General features: G+C 41.1%; 1 protein-coding gene across 2 annotated transcripts; it reads right to left on the bottom strand.

The window, feature by feature from the left end:
* Positions 1-1,441: 1,441 nt before the first annotated feature.
* On the bottom strand, positions 1,442-18,594 carry GTF2H1 (general transcription factor IIH subunit 1). Of its 2 annotated transcripts, XM_026044159.1 has the most exons (15): positions 17,939-17,958; positions 17,311-17,478; positions 15,286-15,478; positions 12,524-12,686; positions 10,760-10,853; positions 10,094-10,243; positions 8,879-8,958; positions 7,613-7,743; positions 7,009-7,096; positions 6,557-6,645; positions 5,608-5,725; positions 4,784-4,874; positions 3,623-3,738; positions 2,756-2,848; positions 1,442-2,134 (listed from the first exon to the last, which is right to left on the bottom strand). In XM_026044159.1, the coding sequence occupies exons 2-15, from the start codon at positions 17,462-17,464 to the stop codon at positions 2,048-2,050; spliced, it is 1,647 nt and encodes a 548-aa protein (XP_025899944.1). In that variant the 5' UTR covers positions 17,465-17,478; positions 17,939-17,958; the 3' UTR covers positions 1,442-2,047. The 2 variants fall into 2 exon arrangements, with proteins under 2 accessions (XP_025899944.1, XP_025899943.1); XM_026044158.1 differs by having other exon boundaries at positions 17,311-18,594.
* Between the last annotated feature and the right edge of the window lie 798 nt (positions 18,595-19,392).

Here is a 19,392-nt window from a genome sequence, read left to right as displayed (position 1 = left end):
TCAAATACTTCTTTGAACCTAGCTCTCAGATATAATGAAAGCTGTAAGAGCTTTCACAAATTCCTTGGCATTTGGCCACCCAATTGCTAGATCCAACGCTTTGGAATAGGGGAGACAACGAGCTTTTCTTCAAGCTGCCTGCACTTAGAGAGGATTAGGCTTAATAAAGTCATAGTCTAAGCCTAAATTTCAAAGGAACAGTTTACTTGTCACAAGAGGCAACTTTTGATGAGATGTGCACCCGCATTCTTGACGTACACCTGTTGATTCCTTGTGGTGCTTTCACCATGTCAAAAGTAAGTTGTGTCCCTCTTGTTGAGCCCAGTCCTTTCTTCTAGCAGAACCATATTAACATTACAGAGCAGGTATCATGCATCTGTCTGCAGAAGCAGACAGGGAAACTAGGCTTAACAGCAATTCATACATTTCCAAACAGAGTTTTGGTGCAGACAGTTACATTGAACTGAAACTCAGCTTTTATCAAAATATGAGCATAATACAAAATCCAAAAACACTGCCTATAAAGAAGCTGCTGCCTTCCACGCATCAGTGAAAGAAAAMCCCCCCTTGCATAAATGGACCGGCAGCACAGAACAAGCACAGACTTGGCTGTACATATTCTCTAGGAATCTGCAGGGATTCTCCAACCACCATCCCACTGTAAGGTTTAACATTGTAATGGTGCCAAAATCTTGCATCAAGCCCTCATGCAGGAATAATGGGAATTTCTTCTTCCCTACTGAATGCTGCTGCGCTTGCTCTGAATACATATTATCACTCTGCTTTGTCCTTGCAGTTGATGCATCTTAGACTCTTAACAGTCACGTTAAGTCTGAAGTAAAAAAAGTTCAGTAACCCACGTTGGGCTTTAGTACTGGTCAAGGTGACGACAAAATACAAGGATGTCAGTAAACTGCATATATAATAGAAAAAAGGTTTACTTTGCATTTAAGTCACATTTAATACAAGACAAGTTGATCAGAAACAGTGAACTGATTCTATCTGGAGCAAAGTATGGCACAGATTCCCAATATCTATGGACACTGTGTAAATAACACGTTTTTCACTCTTTGCAATGATTATCAATTCGCCAAAAATAGTTTAACAGTCAAAAGGGAAGAGTGAAAGAAAACAGATTTAGGAGACAAAATAAAAAAAAGTCTATGAAGTGAAAATAAGTGACTTTTTACTTTTGTAAGAAACTTTATTTTTAAACTTCTCATATTAAAAATGCATTCTCTCCTCAGAACAAATGCCACCGTCAAAAAAAAAAACCAAAAAAAACCAAAAAAAAACCCTGCAGTAGCACATGCTTGCACTCAAAGGAAAACATGCAAAACTGATGGCTGAAAAAAAAGAAAAAAAAATCCAATCTGCATAAAAATCCAAGACTTCAGGCAAAAGTTTGCCCCCCTGTGCATCTAGGGAGCCTGGACCATAAACATCTTTCAGTGCAATGTCTCTTGCTTCCAATTGGTGGGGAAACATATGGCAGAAGCTTGTCTTCTGACAGCTAGACTCTCTCCAGATGTTTGAAGCAAAAACAGTTTCGGCTAGATTTTAAAATATCCTGGTTAAATTGTTGCAGGAAGTACAAACAGAATTCAATAAAATGTCAGACTCCAGTGAAGAAAAAAACTTCTCAATTCTACCCTGTGCCATACACTTCTTTAAAAAAAAAAAAAAAAAAAAAAAGACAGAAAAACAGATTTTATTAATACACCCTCTTTAAAGGTTGTTTTTTTTTATTTCTGAAAGCAGCTCTTTATGCAAATCAAAAGCAGTTCCTGAGTAACTGCAGTAAACAGTGTCTTTTAAATATTTTTGCGCCTCAGCTCTTCTGTTTTGGTTCTCCTTGTTTTTCTCCCTAGTTTTCAAGTTTAAACTCTGTTCTTTTTTTCAAAAAATGTGCAAGTTCAGTTAGCATCATTCCAGAAGTCCACAGCTTGCAGGTCTTCCTGCAGCAACTATGAGATCTGCACGTGTGCTAGGTTGTGTTCCTATAGCTATTGCAGATTTTGCTCTCAAACCTGTACAGCATGCACCTTCACGTCTTCTTCAGCAGACGCCGGGACTGCCACGTGTGGAACTTGTTGTAGGCCGTCTGCAGCATCTCTTCTATATGACTTATCAACTGAAAGATGAAAGGGAAATTAAATTGTCCCAACTAATAAAAAAAATAGACCTTCTCCTCTCCTTGATCAAACAGGTATTCTGTTGCACTTTCCTTTTTACTCACTAAAATGAGTTATCTCACTACAACCAAGGAACCATGCTAAAGTTTAAAGAGAAAAAGTTTACAGCTTAGTTATGTCTGTAAAGGTGGTGGGTAAGAGGGCTACCAAGGTGACAAGGGCACAGGGAAGTGGTACCTGAATATGCAAACCCTCTGTTGCAGCATTTAGGCTGGGACTGCTTCCCACCAAATCAGATTTCAAGTAGCAAAATTTCTACCTTATGGCGGGAGTGGAAAACTGAAATACAACTTCCCATCTTTGTTGTCTAGTTTGGGTAACCTGAAATCATAGCTTTAAGCAAGTTTTTTTGTAGTTGTTCATGAAGGTTTATAGGAAGAAATGGGGGCAAAAAAAAAGCATATGGATTGTGTACCTAATTCCCAACTCTCAGTTTTCTAGCTAAGAAAGAAATTAGTCCCCTAGGCAAGATGAAACAAACCTACCATCTAGTGACAAACATGATTCAAATTTTAATTAAATGGGTGCCTATTAATACTTAAAATGGTATTTCCACTTACGTTTGTGCTTAAATACTGTCTCCGAATCTTCTCTTGGAATGGGCAGAGCTTTGTAACCTGAAATCTTTCCAAGTTACTCCTCATTTTCACAACCTGAAAGAGATACAAAAACCGATTGTTGGCCCCAAAGCTTAAAAAAATAAGTTCCCCAATAAAACACACGGTAACTAATCTGGGGGGCTCTCTTAAACTTGCATAGCTTGAGGAAGAAGAGTTACTAAGCTACCAATCTCTAGCTTAATTCTTGAGTGTCTGTTTATTGTCACTGTGAGTGTACCGTGCCTGGGAATACAGGGTGGCAATGCGATAAGTTAAGTGTGAACAACGCTCAGTATTCATAAAATACATCATCTTCCTGGCCTCAAGCAAAGGCTGTACTATAGGTTTTCCAGTATACACTTTGCAGCATCTCTCCTTAAAGCAACTTCTTTTTCAAGTTGTATCTGTATGTTCTGAAGATCCGACTGAGTGGTTTTTCTTATGGAGAGAAGGATGATGTGGACAAAAATGTCAGTATCACTGCTCTGGTTATGTCTTAAAGTTGGGGAAAAGCAGCTTGGGTCTGTTTGTAAGCTGGCGATGAAATCTGCAGTTTGAATATACCTGACCATTTTGTCTGAAATTGTCTGAGCAGCCTACTGAACCCTACTGAAGGGCCCTAACGGGCATGTAGGGATATTTTTAATCAATAGCACCTATAGAATTGCTAGAAAATGTAATATTTTGGGTAGCTTTGTGACTTTTGATCTTAAGAAAAAGTGCTGCATTTAAAACATCTTAGTTGTGTATTTCAAGTTACTGCAAGTTGCTTTAAAACTTGATCTAGCCACATCATAACAAGGCCTGCCCTAGGAGGTTCCACTTTACCTTTTCCTCTAGGAATGGCGTGTTAACTGGAAAGCAGGACCAGAAGTGTCGCAGCAGTTCCCCTACTGCCACATACAAGTGTTTTAGTTCAGACTGAACATCATTTGGCACCATCTCTGCAACAGAAGAAAGGCCTTGTTACATCACTCAAAATTACCCTATGTAATATGAGAAAGGAAGGCTAATGAAAGAGTTGAGCAATCTATAGCTAATAAATTCAGAAAAGCTGCACAAAAGGGAAGCCRGGACGTATCTGCTTCAGCCTTGCTCCTCAAGCAGGACTATCAACAGCATTAGATCAGGTCAGCTGCTGATTKGTATTGGGAAGCTGGTGGACTATAAAGGCAGATGTATGCCAGGCAACAAATGGACACCCTGATTAGAAGCGGGGTACTTGTGCTCTGTGCCCAAGCTGACAGTGTGGCAGTACTGCTTTTAGGACTGCTGCTTGTTGCCTTGCTTAGCTGAGAGCCCAAAGGAAGAGSAGCTCTGCTGGCCCAAAGGGGGCACTACGCAAAGGAGGGACTGGATGGAGATGTAAGAAGGATGGCTTGGCTGTTTTGCCTTTGCAATCCACAGGGGTCTTTTCTTTCCTTCACAAAAATCTGTGGATCTTAAAGCTGCAAAAAAAMCCCCTCATTCTGAACAATTTGCTAGAGGTTGCATCCCTAGAGTTCTCCCAAAGCAGAGATTTATTTTCTAAAAATCATAAAGGAAGCAGGAAGCGTGCATTGGAAACATGGGCAAATTTCCTCGGTTCTGTTCTGGCGTGTTTAGTGCAGGGTTCTGAGTCTCTGTCGTTAGCTGAGGACACTTTTGTGCTTGCTCCATGCTGTCTGTGCAGTGAGGTAGGGAGAGGTAWAGCCCCAGAACACAGCAGGCAGGTAGAGATGAAAAGCACAACAAACACTATTACAGAAGCAGTAGGGCACAGAGGAGTAGACCATCTGCTACCAAGGGACAAAAACCAGAAAGCAAAAATGCAATTTGCCCCAAAAGCAGCCTTCGGCCGAACAAGCAAAACCCAGTCTTACTCCAGATAACTTGTGTAATTTCCTTTATCATTATAGCATTGTTTAAGAGAGCAAGAAAATAGCAAGACAGGTGCTACTGTACAGTASAGGAATTTATGATTCAATTTTTATAATGTTAAATCCTTACGGTTTATGGCTTGCTGTGTTCCACCCTGCATAAGTGCTCCTCCAGGTGACAGGACTGCAATAGTGCTAGTAGCATCACTACTTGAAAGAACCTGAAGGGAGAGAGGGAAGAACTTTTCAAACTTTGCCTCTATGGGGAGACAACCCTTTCTATAATGCAGGAAGCAGCTACGTAGCTATTTTGAAATGAGACTGAGATCACCGTTACATTACAGAGATGCAGCACATTCAGAGTTGTGACTGCTTTACTGAGGGCTAAACTTAGATTTACAAGGAGGGGAAATTCAGAAAGTAGCTGGGGAGAGTGACTCTGTGGTTCACTGTCATCGGGCTGCCAGGGCAGAGCTTCTCTGCAGCACATTGTGYAGGAAGATCTACTCCTACCACATCACAAGTTTGGTTGTGCAGATTCTAGTCAAGAACCTAGAAACTTGCTTATTTTAACCTCTTAAGACCATTACATCTTTCACAAGTTTCACAGAACAGGGCCCCGTATTGGTCTCCTCTTCCTGTTGTGTCACTCTCCTGCTTTACAGCTTTGGTAACTTTATCACTTCCATTTCCCCCTAAGAACACAGTAACAGYAGGGTTCAGCTCTAATATCACCAGTGTACCAAGTATTATTTAGTAGTTTATTTCTTAAACTTAAAAGCTGAAAACATATCTGTTGAAGTTGTAAAATGGATTTAACAACACAAAAGTATTGGCGATAATATTAAAATTTATCTGAAAAGAATAAAATTCCAGTAGCTAGAAGACAGATGGTTATATAGAAAGCAAGATGCTAGCATCAAGAGGAGAACTTTTTCCAATATTCTTCCATACCTGAGTTAGTTTGGGTACATATGCTTCCATTTCTTGCCTAATACTATTAAAAGAATTAATTATATCCTGACTGGTTGCATATTGCTGTGATTGAATTGGAGTTGGACCATGATAATACCTGTGAGATAAGGAGAGGAAAAAAAGAGTAGYAAGACTGTTGGTGAAAGGGAAACCAAAGAAAGCGAACAGTTGTTAAAATGTTTTTCATTCTAGATGCTTTGCAACTTTTGACACTATCATTTAAACCTTATTTGCTGCCACTAAAAGAGCCTCCCRTATGGGACGAGGCTGGGTGGCAGAGGGTAGGACAGCAAAATAAGAAAGTCCTTGTTTCTGTGGTGGAATCTGCAAGTCTCATCTTGCTCTGAAAAGCTAYCCCTGCTGCCTTTTTGCTTAGCTCTTGGGCTACCACAGAACAGCAAAATACAATCTATTCTTTGAATCTTAGCTAAATCTAGTTACAGGGACATTTGGAAACATCCTCTTTCCTGTAGTATCCACTCCATTGCTTTGCTAAAGTTACATGTGTGGATATCAAATTCAAAAGTCTATAAAACAAAATTATAGCTACAAGAAAAACACCAGCCCGATACAGTCTCAGATGTCCCAGTTGCACGTTTTTGCCCAGGAGTGGATTTTGCTTAGGATTTTTTATTACCGTGTGCAGCACGCATATTACAAGGTGCARCAAAGTGATGACAGATATGAAGTGAAAGCCCTTTGATTAGGCTTATAAAAATTATAATTAGCTGAAAATCACAAAATCTTACAAGAAGCAATTAYTTGCAAGCTGGTTTATGCAGGAGTTCATATTATGTTTTTAAACTTAACCTAAACATAAATGAATATGCTGTAGTGTAAACGGAATCAGCCGATTCTGTGCTGGCTGTGAAGACAGACGTGCTAGGCTGAACATGCTGAAATATCCATGAATATTTTATTAACTTACCGATCAGATTTCTTTAAGTTTAGTGCAATAGTTTTAATGCTATTATTCTTTGCTAAATCTTCGTATTCGATGGCCTCCTGCAGTTTCACCTAAGTCAAAGAATTAAACACTTTATTACTTTCTTGTTCCCCTTTTGTCAGATAGATCCAGTCCTGCTATATTGTTTGGTCCCCAGTRAAAACTGCAGCTTTCAGGAAAGTCAAAGCTGGTATCTATATACAACAACACACATATTCTAAAGTGTCTTCTCACAGTATGCATAGCTTTTCAGTTGCCCTGCTGTTCTCTCATGTAGTTGTCAGCTACAGCTAGGGAATTCTGTAGCAATACCAGTATTTCCTTCCCATTTTGAGCTGTAATGGTTGGCTTTGCTTTCATTGCACCAGGAATCATTACACTTTCAGCTGAACCTTATTCAGTTTCTGATCTTAAGATGAAGGCTGAAAAAGTACCTTTTTCATGGGTGGCTGAAAGAAATCTGAATCCCTGGAGTTTCCATCCGTACTGCTGGTCTCGCTGCAATGGTCGTTTTGTGCTTCTCTTAAAATAGAGAAACAGCATTAAGAAGAATTCACCTCACAGGAAACTTCAGATACAAATGAGAAACAAAGTAAATGCATCTCTTTCAAACTGTATGTTTATATTAACATATATATCAATTTGCCCTCCCCTTACATCTTGTTCTGCTTTTCAAGAGGGAAATTCAGCAGCAGGGAAGGGTGCTGCTTCCTCTCAGAAGGCTGTGGAAGGCAGCRAAGTTGTGCCTAAATTATAACACTTGTGCTGGGCTACAGGACAAGGGCAGAAACAGCCTTTCCTTCTTTACATAAGATTTGTAGGTTTAAAAATATGTCTAAAAATAGTATTTGCCATCTCAAGAAGCTCCAAAGAGACTSCATGGAAGCAAAATAGAACCCATAGGTATTTTTACTTCTAGATCGTAATTCTCATGTTGCTACACATTAAAAGAAAAGTTGGACAGGAAATTGCAGATGCATTTTCCTTTTCAAAATTAATTTAACTATAAAAAAGCTGTTTAAATGTACTGAAACTTACTGTTTTCTGAGGCCAGCTGCGAGAACCATGGCACTGTGATGATTAAAGCGTTTTATAATGGCAGCATTGCTACTTTCTCGAGCAGATTTTGAGGCATTTGATGTAGAGGCCACAGAAGCTACACCATAGCCCTCCGAGGAAAAGAACATTAGTTACCACCTGCCTCCAAAATTAAAAGCATCATTTTCTGTTGTCCACTGAATCAGGAAAGCTTTATGCCTTAGTCTTTGCACATGTGAMCATTAATGAGTGATCTTGTATCATCTTCTAAAGTAGTATCTTCTGTACCTTTCCCCCTCATCATCTAGGTGTGTTTTGTTTTTTAAAACATCTCTGACGCTGTGTTGACCAGGCAGGCACTGGTGGCAAATAAAGCTATCRGCTGTTTTAAAGATCAGTCCTCAGCATCTTGTGGAGCAGGAGTGGCCCACAGGCAGAATGACACCTGTTGGGAGGACCCATGAGCACTGGGAATCAAAAGCCCTAGAGCCTTAAGGCTGTTTCCCAGGCACCAGGTGGCTGAAGCAATCTCACTACCCCTATCATTTTATACTAGTSAGGCTCTGTTTGCATAGCACTTCAAACACATCTATCCTCAACTTGTAGTTCAGCTTCAGACTGTTAGCTTTAAGTAGCACTTAGTAAAAATGATGATTGTTTTTGTTTTTTAACAAAACCTGAAGTTTTAGTTAAGTCAACTATAGAAAAGTGCATGTGAGTTATTTCTCATACTGGTAGTACACCATTGTTTTATTTTATACTTGGAGGCAAGTAATATTACGCATATTTTTAGCACAAACATTGATGTTTAAAGGTAAGAAAGCAAACTATATAAAGGGTCTCCAATTAAGCTGAATTAAACATGAGCAATGTCCAAAATGAGAATAAATGCAAAAACTTTTCCTATTTGGTATTACTACTCTGTATGCTGCTACAGTTTCTAAAAGGTAGGAAGAAACCAGAGACTCTACTTCAGATAAAAAATATCAAAACATAGAAAATAAATAATTCCTTTTAAAAACTGGCAAGTTGTGCTTTATAGCTGCCATGCTAAAGCAAGCATCCAGGGCAACATGCACCCACTGGACACAGGCTCAAGTTCTTTATAGGTGGGCAACTATGTAAATTAGAGATACTTAATAAATAAAACTGCAGCAACACAGTAAGTGATGTGTTTTGAAATAGTGTCTGTTGTACTTAACCCAAGGAAGGACTCACATCCTCCTCAAAAGAAATGAAAACTTCCCTCTCTGACAAGGTACTTACTTCATCTAATGTTTTATCTTCCAAAGCTGTTAAATCTATCAGAGGGTTTTTTACTCCTTGAGACACCATTGTTTTTAACCCTATATGAAAGGAGAAGAAAGAAAAGACCATAAAAAACTATTTAAACAAATATAAATAACTGTGGGATTATTAAGTTACATTTGCCTTTTAAAAGGAGAAGCCACTGCTTTTGTGGATATCTGTGCATCGCTATGACTGGTAACTTTCAACCCTTTCCAAAGTCTCCTTTAAAATAGGAAGCTTGAAAAGCTATTGCAAAAGATTATCTTACTTGACTATAGGAATGCCACCAGCTTCTACAAGTCAGTGAGTACTGTTCTGGGGAAAAAAACGAAGATGCCTATTTCATGCACAAGTACAGTTACAGTAGAAACTGGAGACCTTGCCTTCATGTTTCTTGTAATTTTGCCACTCGATACTGTCTTGTGTAGCGTGGTTATGTAAATCATCTCCCTATTTACATGATAGTTTTTGCATGTGAAGTGTCGTAGAATTCCTAATATTTTATTTCTGTTAGACAGAATTCATGCACATTAARGAGGGGTGTTAAATGATCTTCTCTCTCCATATTTCTGTATAATCACAGAACTACCTCAAAAAATAAGTATGAATTCTTAAAAATCATCTGAGCCTTTCTAATAAAGGCTGAGAGAACAGTTATCATTCTGCAAATAGGATCCACGTTTAAATAGGATTCTCATTTGTCTATTGCTAAAAAAAAATCAAGTTAAAAAATAAATAATCAAGATTCACCTSCGTTAAGTCTCATGTTAACCATTTTATTCCTTAACAATTCCTTAACAAGTCTCATGTTAACAATTATTCCTTAGTAACAGATTATGGAGTATAACCAAAATTGCAAGATAAGATACTAGGGGAGTTTGTCGCTGAGTTGTTATTTCATGAGCTGTGGAAGGGTTATTTTAGTTCTAGCACTTTCCAAAGGCTAATTTGTTTCAAGGAATGTATCAGATGGAATAATTCTTCATTATCAGATGCACCAAGAATAGGAAAGCCATAGCTGCCTTTCAGTGACTATGCGTAGCGCTCATTTCACTTTGACAAATGAGATTTTCAATAAACAGCTATCAGAAAATTCRGACTTGGGCTTTGTTAGGTTACTAGATCATCTTTGAAGCTCTATAATATAGCTAAGATAAGAGCTTACTAYAGATGCGGAGTCAAAATTCTTACCTTTTTCATCCAGTTTGGCACACTCTGCAAAAAGGTCTTTTGAGCCTGTGTTGAGCCTATCCCGATGGAAGTAATGAGACTGAAAAAATCGTGTCCAGAATTCCCTCTCTGTCATGTTATGTGGAACATTTTCTGCGTATTTCATTTTTACTGCAAACAAACAAGTGATTTTTACGAAGTGTCTGGCAAATTGTAGTATTATGCTATGTTATGTTAACCATTCCTTGCTTTCTAATACTATATTCAATTAAGAGAATATAATGAGGATGCATAGTTTAACACCAGCAAACAGATGCTGTTTTTTCCCCTGCAATCTTCTAAAATCTTTTTATTTTCTGTGGCAGGGAAGATTAGGCAGCAGAGGTGGAGAAAGGGAGCAAAAGCACATTACAGAAACTCAAATATTCTATTTTTATTTGCACAAAATAATGTTATTTGCTAGAGTTTGGTGTGGGTTTGTTGTTTTTAAAGCATTGMACACTATTCTCAAGCTAGAGCTCATTTCTAACATAGGGCCAAAATGAATCGTGTCAACAATACAGCAGAGGGGAGGGATGGAAATTACCACCTTTTCATCCTAAATGTTATTTATTGAAAAAAAAAGTAACAAATTATTAAAAACCTTTAATATAGGAAGATATTTGTTATGCAAAGCAGTATTCTTACCTGCAGGATATGTTCGAAATATGGATTCAATGATATCTGAAGTTAAATTGTACCTCAGACCATTGCAGCCATCTGTTTGAGGCCGTACATCAGCCTACAAAAAAAGCATACAGGGACAGAAAACAGTTAAGTCTGAATTCCTCCTGTAAACAAAGGCAGAAAKGCCAGGCAGCTTGTCAATCAAATGCTGCTACAGATAAAATAATTAACTTCTTCCTAAAGTCCACAGCGTATAAGCATATATGCTTATAAGCATAGCATATAAGTCATAAGCTAGGATTTTAGGAATTAAAAAAAAGGCACATATTAGTTACAATATACAAGTCACTTAAGGGATGATTCAGAAACTAGACTGTATCAGTGAAATGGATTTTAAAGACAAGATGGAAAGTAAAGACCAGTCAAAACAAGGTATACTGAGTTTAATATATCCTTGTTTAAAAAAGGCACATTTACTGTATATGCCTAATCTTCTGTTGTTCATTCAGCAATTCAGTTAATGAATAATTGATGATGATGTGACAAAAGAGACCCATGGCTCTTAYACCTCATTTCTTTATATATTAAGACTACCTCAGTACAACTGATAAGTATTACAATTTAAAAATGGAGGGGAAGCCTCAGTCTGAACTTGGACGTTAAAATTGTGTGCTTCAGGGAAAAGGGCTCAGCGCAGTTCTCAGTAACAGGGAGAAGTAGGTGAGTGCAAGTGCTGCCACCTTTTCATCTTTTTTTTTCCCCCTGTACATTTACCTTCTGGGTTTTGCACCATATGATTTCTAGAGATGCCTCCATTCCCAGCATAGCCATATAAATACTTTAACTTGAACTGGGACACACATATATCTGATTTTTTTTCTTAATTTTACAAGTGCAGACTGCACAAACACAACTGGCTATTTTAAACAAAATTTCAATTTTAATTTTTTTTATTAATGTCTGAGTAGCTTATAGTTGTACATTTGTAAGAATAGTGGGAGAAGGGAAATGAGGAATTAAGTTTCTTTGATTCAGGTGTTTCTAGGCAGAAAAGCTAATATTTCTGCAGCAGTGAAGTTAGAAAATGAAAACCACCCACTTCCTCTTCCCTTCCCAAGCCCTTGATGTAGTCATGCAGGCGTTAGAGGTGGAAATGGTTTCCAGCTAGTCTGTCTAAGCTCTGTGAATTCCGTCGCAGGAGTAAAAACACATCTCCACAGGAAGAATCTGMGACTTGTACTTAGATTACAGCCTGATTGCATTTAGACTACCAAGATACGCTCTCTACAAATGAGTAACATAACAGACCCAGACAAAGAGGGAGATAAAACAAGCTTTCAGATACACAGGTGTTTCTCAAGTAGCTGAAAGCATGTACTGATTTAAAAAAAAAAAAAAAAAAAAAAAGGGGGGGGAGTATTTTGCATTGGAAGTCTTCCTTTATGCATATGGATGCTGCAACAGATGCCCCTTTAATTTGCTGCATTAACATTGGGTTTTCTCTGTTTTTCTTGTCCTACGGAAGGCAGAGCTCACTGCCGCTTTAAGTTCAAATGAAGCATCTTCAATTGTCTGAATTTTGAGGTTGGAGTGTCAGATATAAAACCTTTATTTTTTCCTCCCTCCCTTACCTTTGCAATAGTTTAAACACATGAAGAAGTTTTATTTATGAAACCAGGAAGGAAGAACCTTGACACATACAGGAATAAAGTAAACAAGTGATAGAACTCTCCCTTCTCCCAAGTTGTTTGCACCAAAATCCTTTATACTAGAGGCTCAACATACCAGAAATGCTGCAGAGATGCCCACTTCCTGCTTACTAGGTGCTGCAGAATTATCCACTGCATTCAGGCTCAAACGGTTGGCCCAGAACTCTTCAGCACTGATTACTTGGCTCACAACAAGGTCTTTATAAAGCTGAAACAAAACAGGATCTTCTTGCAGCATTCTGGTAAAAGAATGTATTGAATATAATTGATATGCTGCAGAATAAATTACTAGGATTTCCATAACTAACATGGGTTCACAAATGGAACAGAAGCTAATTGTCTTCCCAAATGCTGTGCGTTTCTTAAAAATAGGCAAATGACCAACCTCTATAGCTGTACTTGTCTCAAAAGAACAAAGAAAGGACTAGAAAATATGCTTGGGGAACAGTAGTAAATGTTAGAAGATGGTAACTTTTAGGATGAGATTAATGTGGGATTCATGCCTCAATCTTAAACATTCTGTAGTGCTCTCGTATCTTTGCATGCTGCAGTCTTTTGTGTCTTTTGAAGGGCAAAAATACACCAAATTTTCTTGAACTTCTGTAACAAAGGTCTAATGGGGGAGGGGACTTCAGTGCTAATCCATTTCTTTTGAATCTTAAATGTCAGTAGTTACAGGACTCAGTGCTAGTAGAAGAGGACAGAGAGGAATATGCACGGATTAAGACACTGTRAAACACAGGTTACTTTGTTTGTTCACTTACATTCCTCTTAGTGAGATGCCACTGGAGGATCCCTTAACTAGAGCACGCAGCACAACTGCTGCAGATGCATTTCAAGTTCAGGGCTTACCCCAGGGAATAATGTCTATCAAAGTCAGCATCCAATTAACAGTTATTACCTTTACAGGTATYCAAAATGCAAAACATGTCTGCACTTGAAACTTCACTTAGCTCATGTTTAAGCTGCTTTTTATGCAGCTATATGCACATTTGGTGCCTAGTAGTTGTTTTCTGGGAAAGCTGTGTATGTGGAGAATCAGTCAACAATATCAACAATTTTGAGTGTGCAACTCTGACTTGGTGGCTTACAAACAAAATCATGGGAGTCTTAGGAACATGCAGAAAATAGTATGTGGCCTGGGGAAGAAAACTGGAGTACTGCAGTTTGGTCTGAATAAAAATGTAAATACCCCAAGGAAGATGCTGGATGAGGTGGAAGCACTACCTTTCTGTGGCAGGACATCAGTAGTGTKTTTCCTTGATATAATTATTATTATTGTTTTTCTTGCTGATGCAAATACACATTGGCAATTTCTACAAGTTAGTGTGCAGCAGGAAGCAGTCTGTTAATTTGAAATATATCACTACAGCTTGAATTTTGGTACATGCCTCACCTCTATGTATCAATAAATGGAAGATGTGCCACAGGCTGTGGATGTAGTAGAAGATTTTAAAAGAGACTGTTTGGCCCTATCTGTTGCAGATCAAGCCAATGGAACTACTAGACTCTGACTTGTAATAGTCAAATGAACAGGCTGTGACCAGGTGCAGAAATGTTGGCTTTTCTAAAACCAGAAAATGCCTTCATGTCACATGGCATAACACTTGAAAACTCCACTTAAAGGGTACAAAGATTCAGCATTAAGACTGTTCATATATTCAGTACTGCTAGAAACAAGGCAGGTAGCATAAAGAGGCTATGACAACAGTACCAAAGCACCGTCTCAAGGCGTCAGAGCACCAGCACAAGAGCTTATGCGGTAATGCTGTCCCCTTCCACTTGTTTAGAAACATCTGGTTTAGAAAAATCGAACATCTCATCTACCCTCTGAAGTGATACTCGTATCTTTTGGAAATACTAGCTTTAACATTTCTAAGGTCAAAGCTAGAATTGTCTTTGAAAATACTGCCTGGGAGCTAACAGATATGGGATTCACAGGAGGTATGAGCATGAAGTGAAACTCATGTGGGGAGACACAGAGAAGCATTCCCTGTGGCCACAAGGACCGGTTTAACAGAAACTCTGTAAGGCAGGAGAAGCTCCAGCCCTTTAGGGAAAAGGGCTTGGGCCTGAATATCTTAACCAAAAGCTTCTCAAAATAATTATCCTGCCTGCAAAATAGCTACAGTCACATCTCATGTGAGATGAATAAAAAAGGCCTAGCAATTTAGTAGAGGATATCAAATATCAGAAAATAAGGAAATATGGGAAAAAAAATAATAGTGAGGGTGACAGAGCACTGCAGCAGGTTGCCAGGAGAGGTTGTGAAGTCTCTTCCTCTGGAGATCTTCAAAACCYGTCTGGATGCAGCCCTGTGCTCTAGGTGTCCCTGTGGGTGCAGGGGGGTTGGACTAGATGAGCTCTAGAGGTCCCTTTCAACCTTAAATATTCTATGGTTCTATGATTCTATGGAAGATTTCAGGCAGGAAGAATTAACAGATCAAGGAAGGTGTAAATTTTTGGGAGGAGGGAAAAACAGTATTTCAGTCAGCTTTTCTAACACGGTGCATATGTGTGACAGCCTGCCAGTCGGGTGCTTGTATCTCACAGTCCCAGGTAACGGGGCTGAGCGGCAGCAGGGCTGGCTGCCTTCGTGCCCAGGGAACGTGTTACTGGGGAGGCCAGTCCCACGTCTCCACACGCACCGCACTTAGGGAAGGCCTCGGGAACCCCACGGAAAGCAGACGGCTCCACTATGGAAACAAACGCAACATTTCCAACCACGTTCATTGCATCATGAGCAGCGTTGCAATACAACACAAGAACTGTTAACAGAAATACACTACAGCTACATAAGAAATTGAAAATAGCTGTGTTTGAAGGCTTCCCCTTTACCTGTTCTTTTCCTCAAGTTCTTTATTAGCTTTCCTTTTGAATTTGGGCAACAGTTGTTGAAGAAGATCCTTTACTGCATCTCGTTCCTTCACTGCTGTGCTTTCATTGGAGAAGTGAAAGTTGGTTGTGTCCCCTGCATGCAACACTAGCTGAAGCTGAATTTTAGCTTTACCTTCAGGACTGATTTTCTGGCCTAGATTACACAGAGAGTATTAATTAGCAACAGGCAGTAAGCTTATGTAACAAACTGTCTTCCCTGGAGCATTTGCTTATGAGCAGTTATCCACATCATCCAATTAAATATCTTTACCCTGGGTGTGAATTCCAGGCAGGAAAGTGGGACATACAATCTTCTCCTTATATTAATTTGAAAGCTCCACCTCCTTCCCTAAACCACAGGGCAGCAGCCTCAGCTGTGTATTATTCAGTATCCCTCAGCCAGAGCTCAGAAGCCCAGCTCCATCTCTGCATTCCCACATGCTCTATTAGAAAGCCACAGCAAATTAGACTGTCATCACCAAGATGTTTAATGTAGTAAGAGCTCAGGCTGCTGCTGCGAGGTGACAACCTCATTCTTCCTTTCTGCTTCTTCCTGGCGCCTTTCTCGAGCTGGGGTTAGYGTCTGCGCAGCAAGCCAAAGGAAGGAACTCATCTACTCAAAAGTACCTCTCCTCCCCCCCCCTCCCCCCCCCTTTCTTTTTTCAGAGCTGGATCAGTTCCTGCAAAAGAGAAGTGGTAAGAAGGCGGATGCAGGAGGCAGCAGCAGCACAGCAGAAGGTGCTTTGCTTTCAGGCATCAGGTAAGCACAGTCACCCAGGGGCCCTCCCAAAGGGCTCAGCAGGGTCACCAAGGTGCTGCGGCACCCTAGCGACTCACGGGAAACCCACGGAAACCCTCGCGGGAAGTGATACTGAAACAGCTGTGCTGGCCAACTGCTTTATGGTAGTGACTTCAGCACAGTACTGTACATGGCATCTACATAACTTAACACTCCTGAATCCTTCTTTACGGAGACTAGGAGACGGGAACCAAATGTCACCACTAAATCATGGAGTCCATTACAAATTTACAACTACTCCATTTTGTTCAATTCTGTATAACAAAGGACATTAAAGTTAGGCTTCTGTCTTGAAACATTTCATATAGATATACTGCCCAAGTATGAGGCTAAACTGATAGATAAAATCTCTACAAAATTGGATATTGTAGGTGAACAGACATCTGAACATATTATATTTATGTTCAAGGAAACAGCATTTTAGTGTTGAATCTCCACCCACCCTTTTGGCCATGCTGCAGTACCTGGAGGTGACTTTACACAGCAATATGCACTGGCCCTTCTCCAAGAGAGCAATGCATACAACAATTCCCCTTTTCTTCTTCCATTTTTTTTTCTGGCATTAGAACTCATGGAACATGAACGCTAATTGGAGCCAGACAGGCAGCATAGTATAGACATTTACTGTTCACTTTTGACTTGCAAGTACTATTACAACAGCAGCTATTTATTCAGTGATTTACCAGTCAGGCCCAACTACAGAAGCTTGCACTTCTGAAGCTGTGGTCTGGTGGATGAAAATAAAACAGTGAGGTTCATTTTATATGAAAACTGAAGCAGCTTTAGAGGCATCGTCTAACAGATGACATGCTGGAGAGTTTCTATCTTAAACCCTGAAAATCCTGTACTATTCCTCAGCCCTCCTCCCACCCTTTCCTCCACAAACATATGGCATAGATTATTTCTCTGTTCAATTTACTGCAGAAGTTTACCCAAAGTTGCTGGCAARTGCAGTATACCTTACGTAGCTGAAGATGACAGGAGCTGTGCAGAAGCTGTGCTGCACCTCCCTTACCCTGCTCCTCACTCACCGTGGCCCAATCACTACTGCTGCACAGAACAGGCTAGTGCAGCCCCAAACCCTCGACAACTGCCCAACTGCTTCACAGCAAATAAGCCTTGGGTTGCATTCAAGCAGCCACTGAAGCACTGCACACTGAAGCAGGCACGGAAAGCTCTTTGCTTACATTTGATGTCCGCATACATGTGGCTGACTGTGAATCGGTCTTTGCCTTCGGGCGCCCACGCTATCCTCTCGGCCATCAGGTACAGCGCCCCATCCTGCTTCTTCTGCCGAACCTTCTTCACGATCAGCAACACTTCTTCAGATGACGTTGCCATGGTGGCTCTGGGAGCTGTTGAACACACAGGTAGAGATGATTGCTACCATTCTCCCCCAGGTAACTTTCTTGCTATTTCTGTCTATTTCGAGGAATTACAACCTGCATTCACACCTTAATTCTGTCATGGGCTTTGGACTTTCCTCTGGCAATGCCAACAGCAACTTKATTTAATTAATTATGTTGCTAATGCTGCTTGTGGTCCAAGACAAAGTCCCACAGATCTTACATTTAAACCAACACCTAGCTTGCCCTTTTTGGATGCTTCTCCACTCRTTACTCAAGTTCAGAAAAAAACCCCAAACCTAGTGAAAAAGCTGTATTCCAAACATCCACTGGCATTCGGCAACATCTCTCTTCCTTAGTATCAATGGCAGATGTTAAAGTATTTCAGAAGAAGGAGCAATAAAAGACACGSGAGAAAAATGACAGTTTTCAGATTTCCTCTGTATGCAGCATAACCTGGTCCACTTACAGGACTATGGGGCTCTTTTTCCTGTTCTCTCCAAGGCTTGAGCAGTATTTCATAGGCTCGATTCCAGCTAGGCCCTTTCTTACCTCCTCCAAATGCTGTGTGATTAACGTTATACCTGCTTCTAAACAAAGGGGACTGTGTTACCAGTTGCACATCAGCAAGCCTTCYTCCTAGCAGCCATCATCTTCCTCCTTACATATGCACTCAACAACCTTAAATTTCTCAAGAAAATAAGAACATGCTTAACTGTCCGACTGCTCTATTTCGTACATCATAATCTTTTCTACTGTTACATAAAATGCTAATAGAAATGGTTAGAACATCTACGCATSTTTCATATGTTCTAGAGTATCTGCAATATTTGCAGCTGCCTGCAGCAAAAATCAAAATGAAACYTGCATTAGCTATCACTGTACACTCCCAACAGGGACCAGGAAACAAAATTCCAAAGAATTTAATTCATATATGTATTTTTTATGCTAAAAGAATGGGATATTTTGCTTTGCCAGTCTGAAAACTGTCATAGCATGCTCTTTGGCAGAAGCCCGACAACCCAGTCACTGAGATGCATTAAGCACCGTCCTAAATGGAAAGATATTTAATAGCAGAACATCCCTGCACTTAAGCTTTGCTCCTTCATCACCTCCGTCAGCCTGAGCTCTGCCAAAGGCTCGCGCATGGGGTTTCCCGGCAGCACCGCTGCACCCGGCTACGGCTGCGCTCTGCGGGGAAGCCGCGGGCGCAGCCGGAGCAGGGAAGCGGGCCTGGCGCTGCTGCGGCAGCCCCAGCAGCCCTGCTCTCTCCCAGGGCCACCGGTGCTGCCCTTCCACTTGGGATTTCCTGCAGGGTCCGTAGTCTCTTCTGCGTGAGACCGAGGGGTTTGACTTTGCTCCCCTCTGTGAATTCCGAATCCTCAGTTGGGCTCCCTGTGATGGAGCATGGCGGCACCACGGACGCAGCAGGGAGACGGGAGCGGAGCGCCCCGGCAGCCAGCCCGCTCTGCGCAAGCTGCTTTGCTCTGCCACCCACAAGCTGCTTCCCTGCTAGGAGAGCGCGCYGGGGGCTCCCGTGCCGGGCGGCCGCTGCCCCGCGCCAGCTCCCTGCCGCCCTTCCTCGTGTCCTCRCTGCCGCGGGCAGCAGCCTGTGGCGGCCCTCCGGCTGCGTAWATCCCATGCAGCAGCACCTGGAATAGGGACTGCCGCGGTGGCCTCACAGCGAGCTGGGGGGGCGGGAGGAAGAGCAGGATTCGGGGTTTACACAAGTTGGCACCTTTTGCTGATGGAAACAAGATGGCTCCTKGGGTGAAGGCCGAAAAAGCGCCGCGAGCAGCCCGCAGCCCCCCGCTAGGGAGGCGCCGGGGCACGGAGCGGCCGCGCGCCCTCCGCACGCGGGGGTCCCCGCGGAGGGGCGCGCGAGGCACCGCGCGCAGGAGGCGGCTGCGCCGCCGGCTCGCG

Source organism: Nothoprocta perdicaria, unplaced genomic scaffold (assembly GCF_003342845.1).
Source record: "Nothoprocta perdicaria isolate Ctin4 unplaced genomic scaffold, notPer1 scaffold_350, whole genome shotgun sequence".
Lineage (NCBI taxonomy): Eukaryota > Metazoa > Chordata > Aves > Tinamiformes > Tinamidae > Nothoprocta > Nothoprocta perdicaria.
The sequence above is the reverse complement of the archived record's forward strand: the minus strand, read 5'-3'. Positions and strand labels throughout refer to the sequence as shown.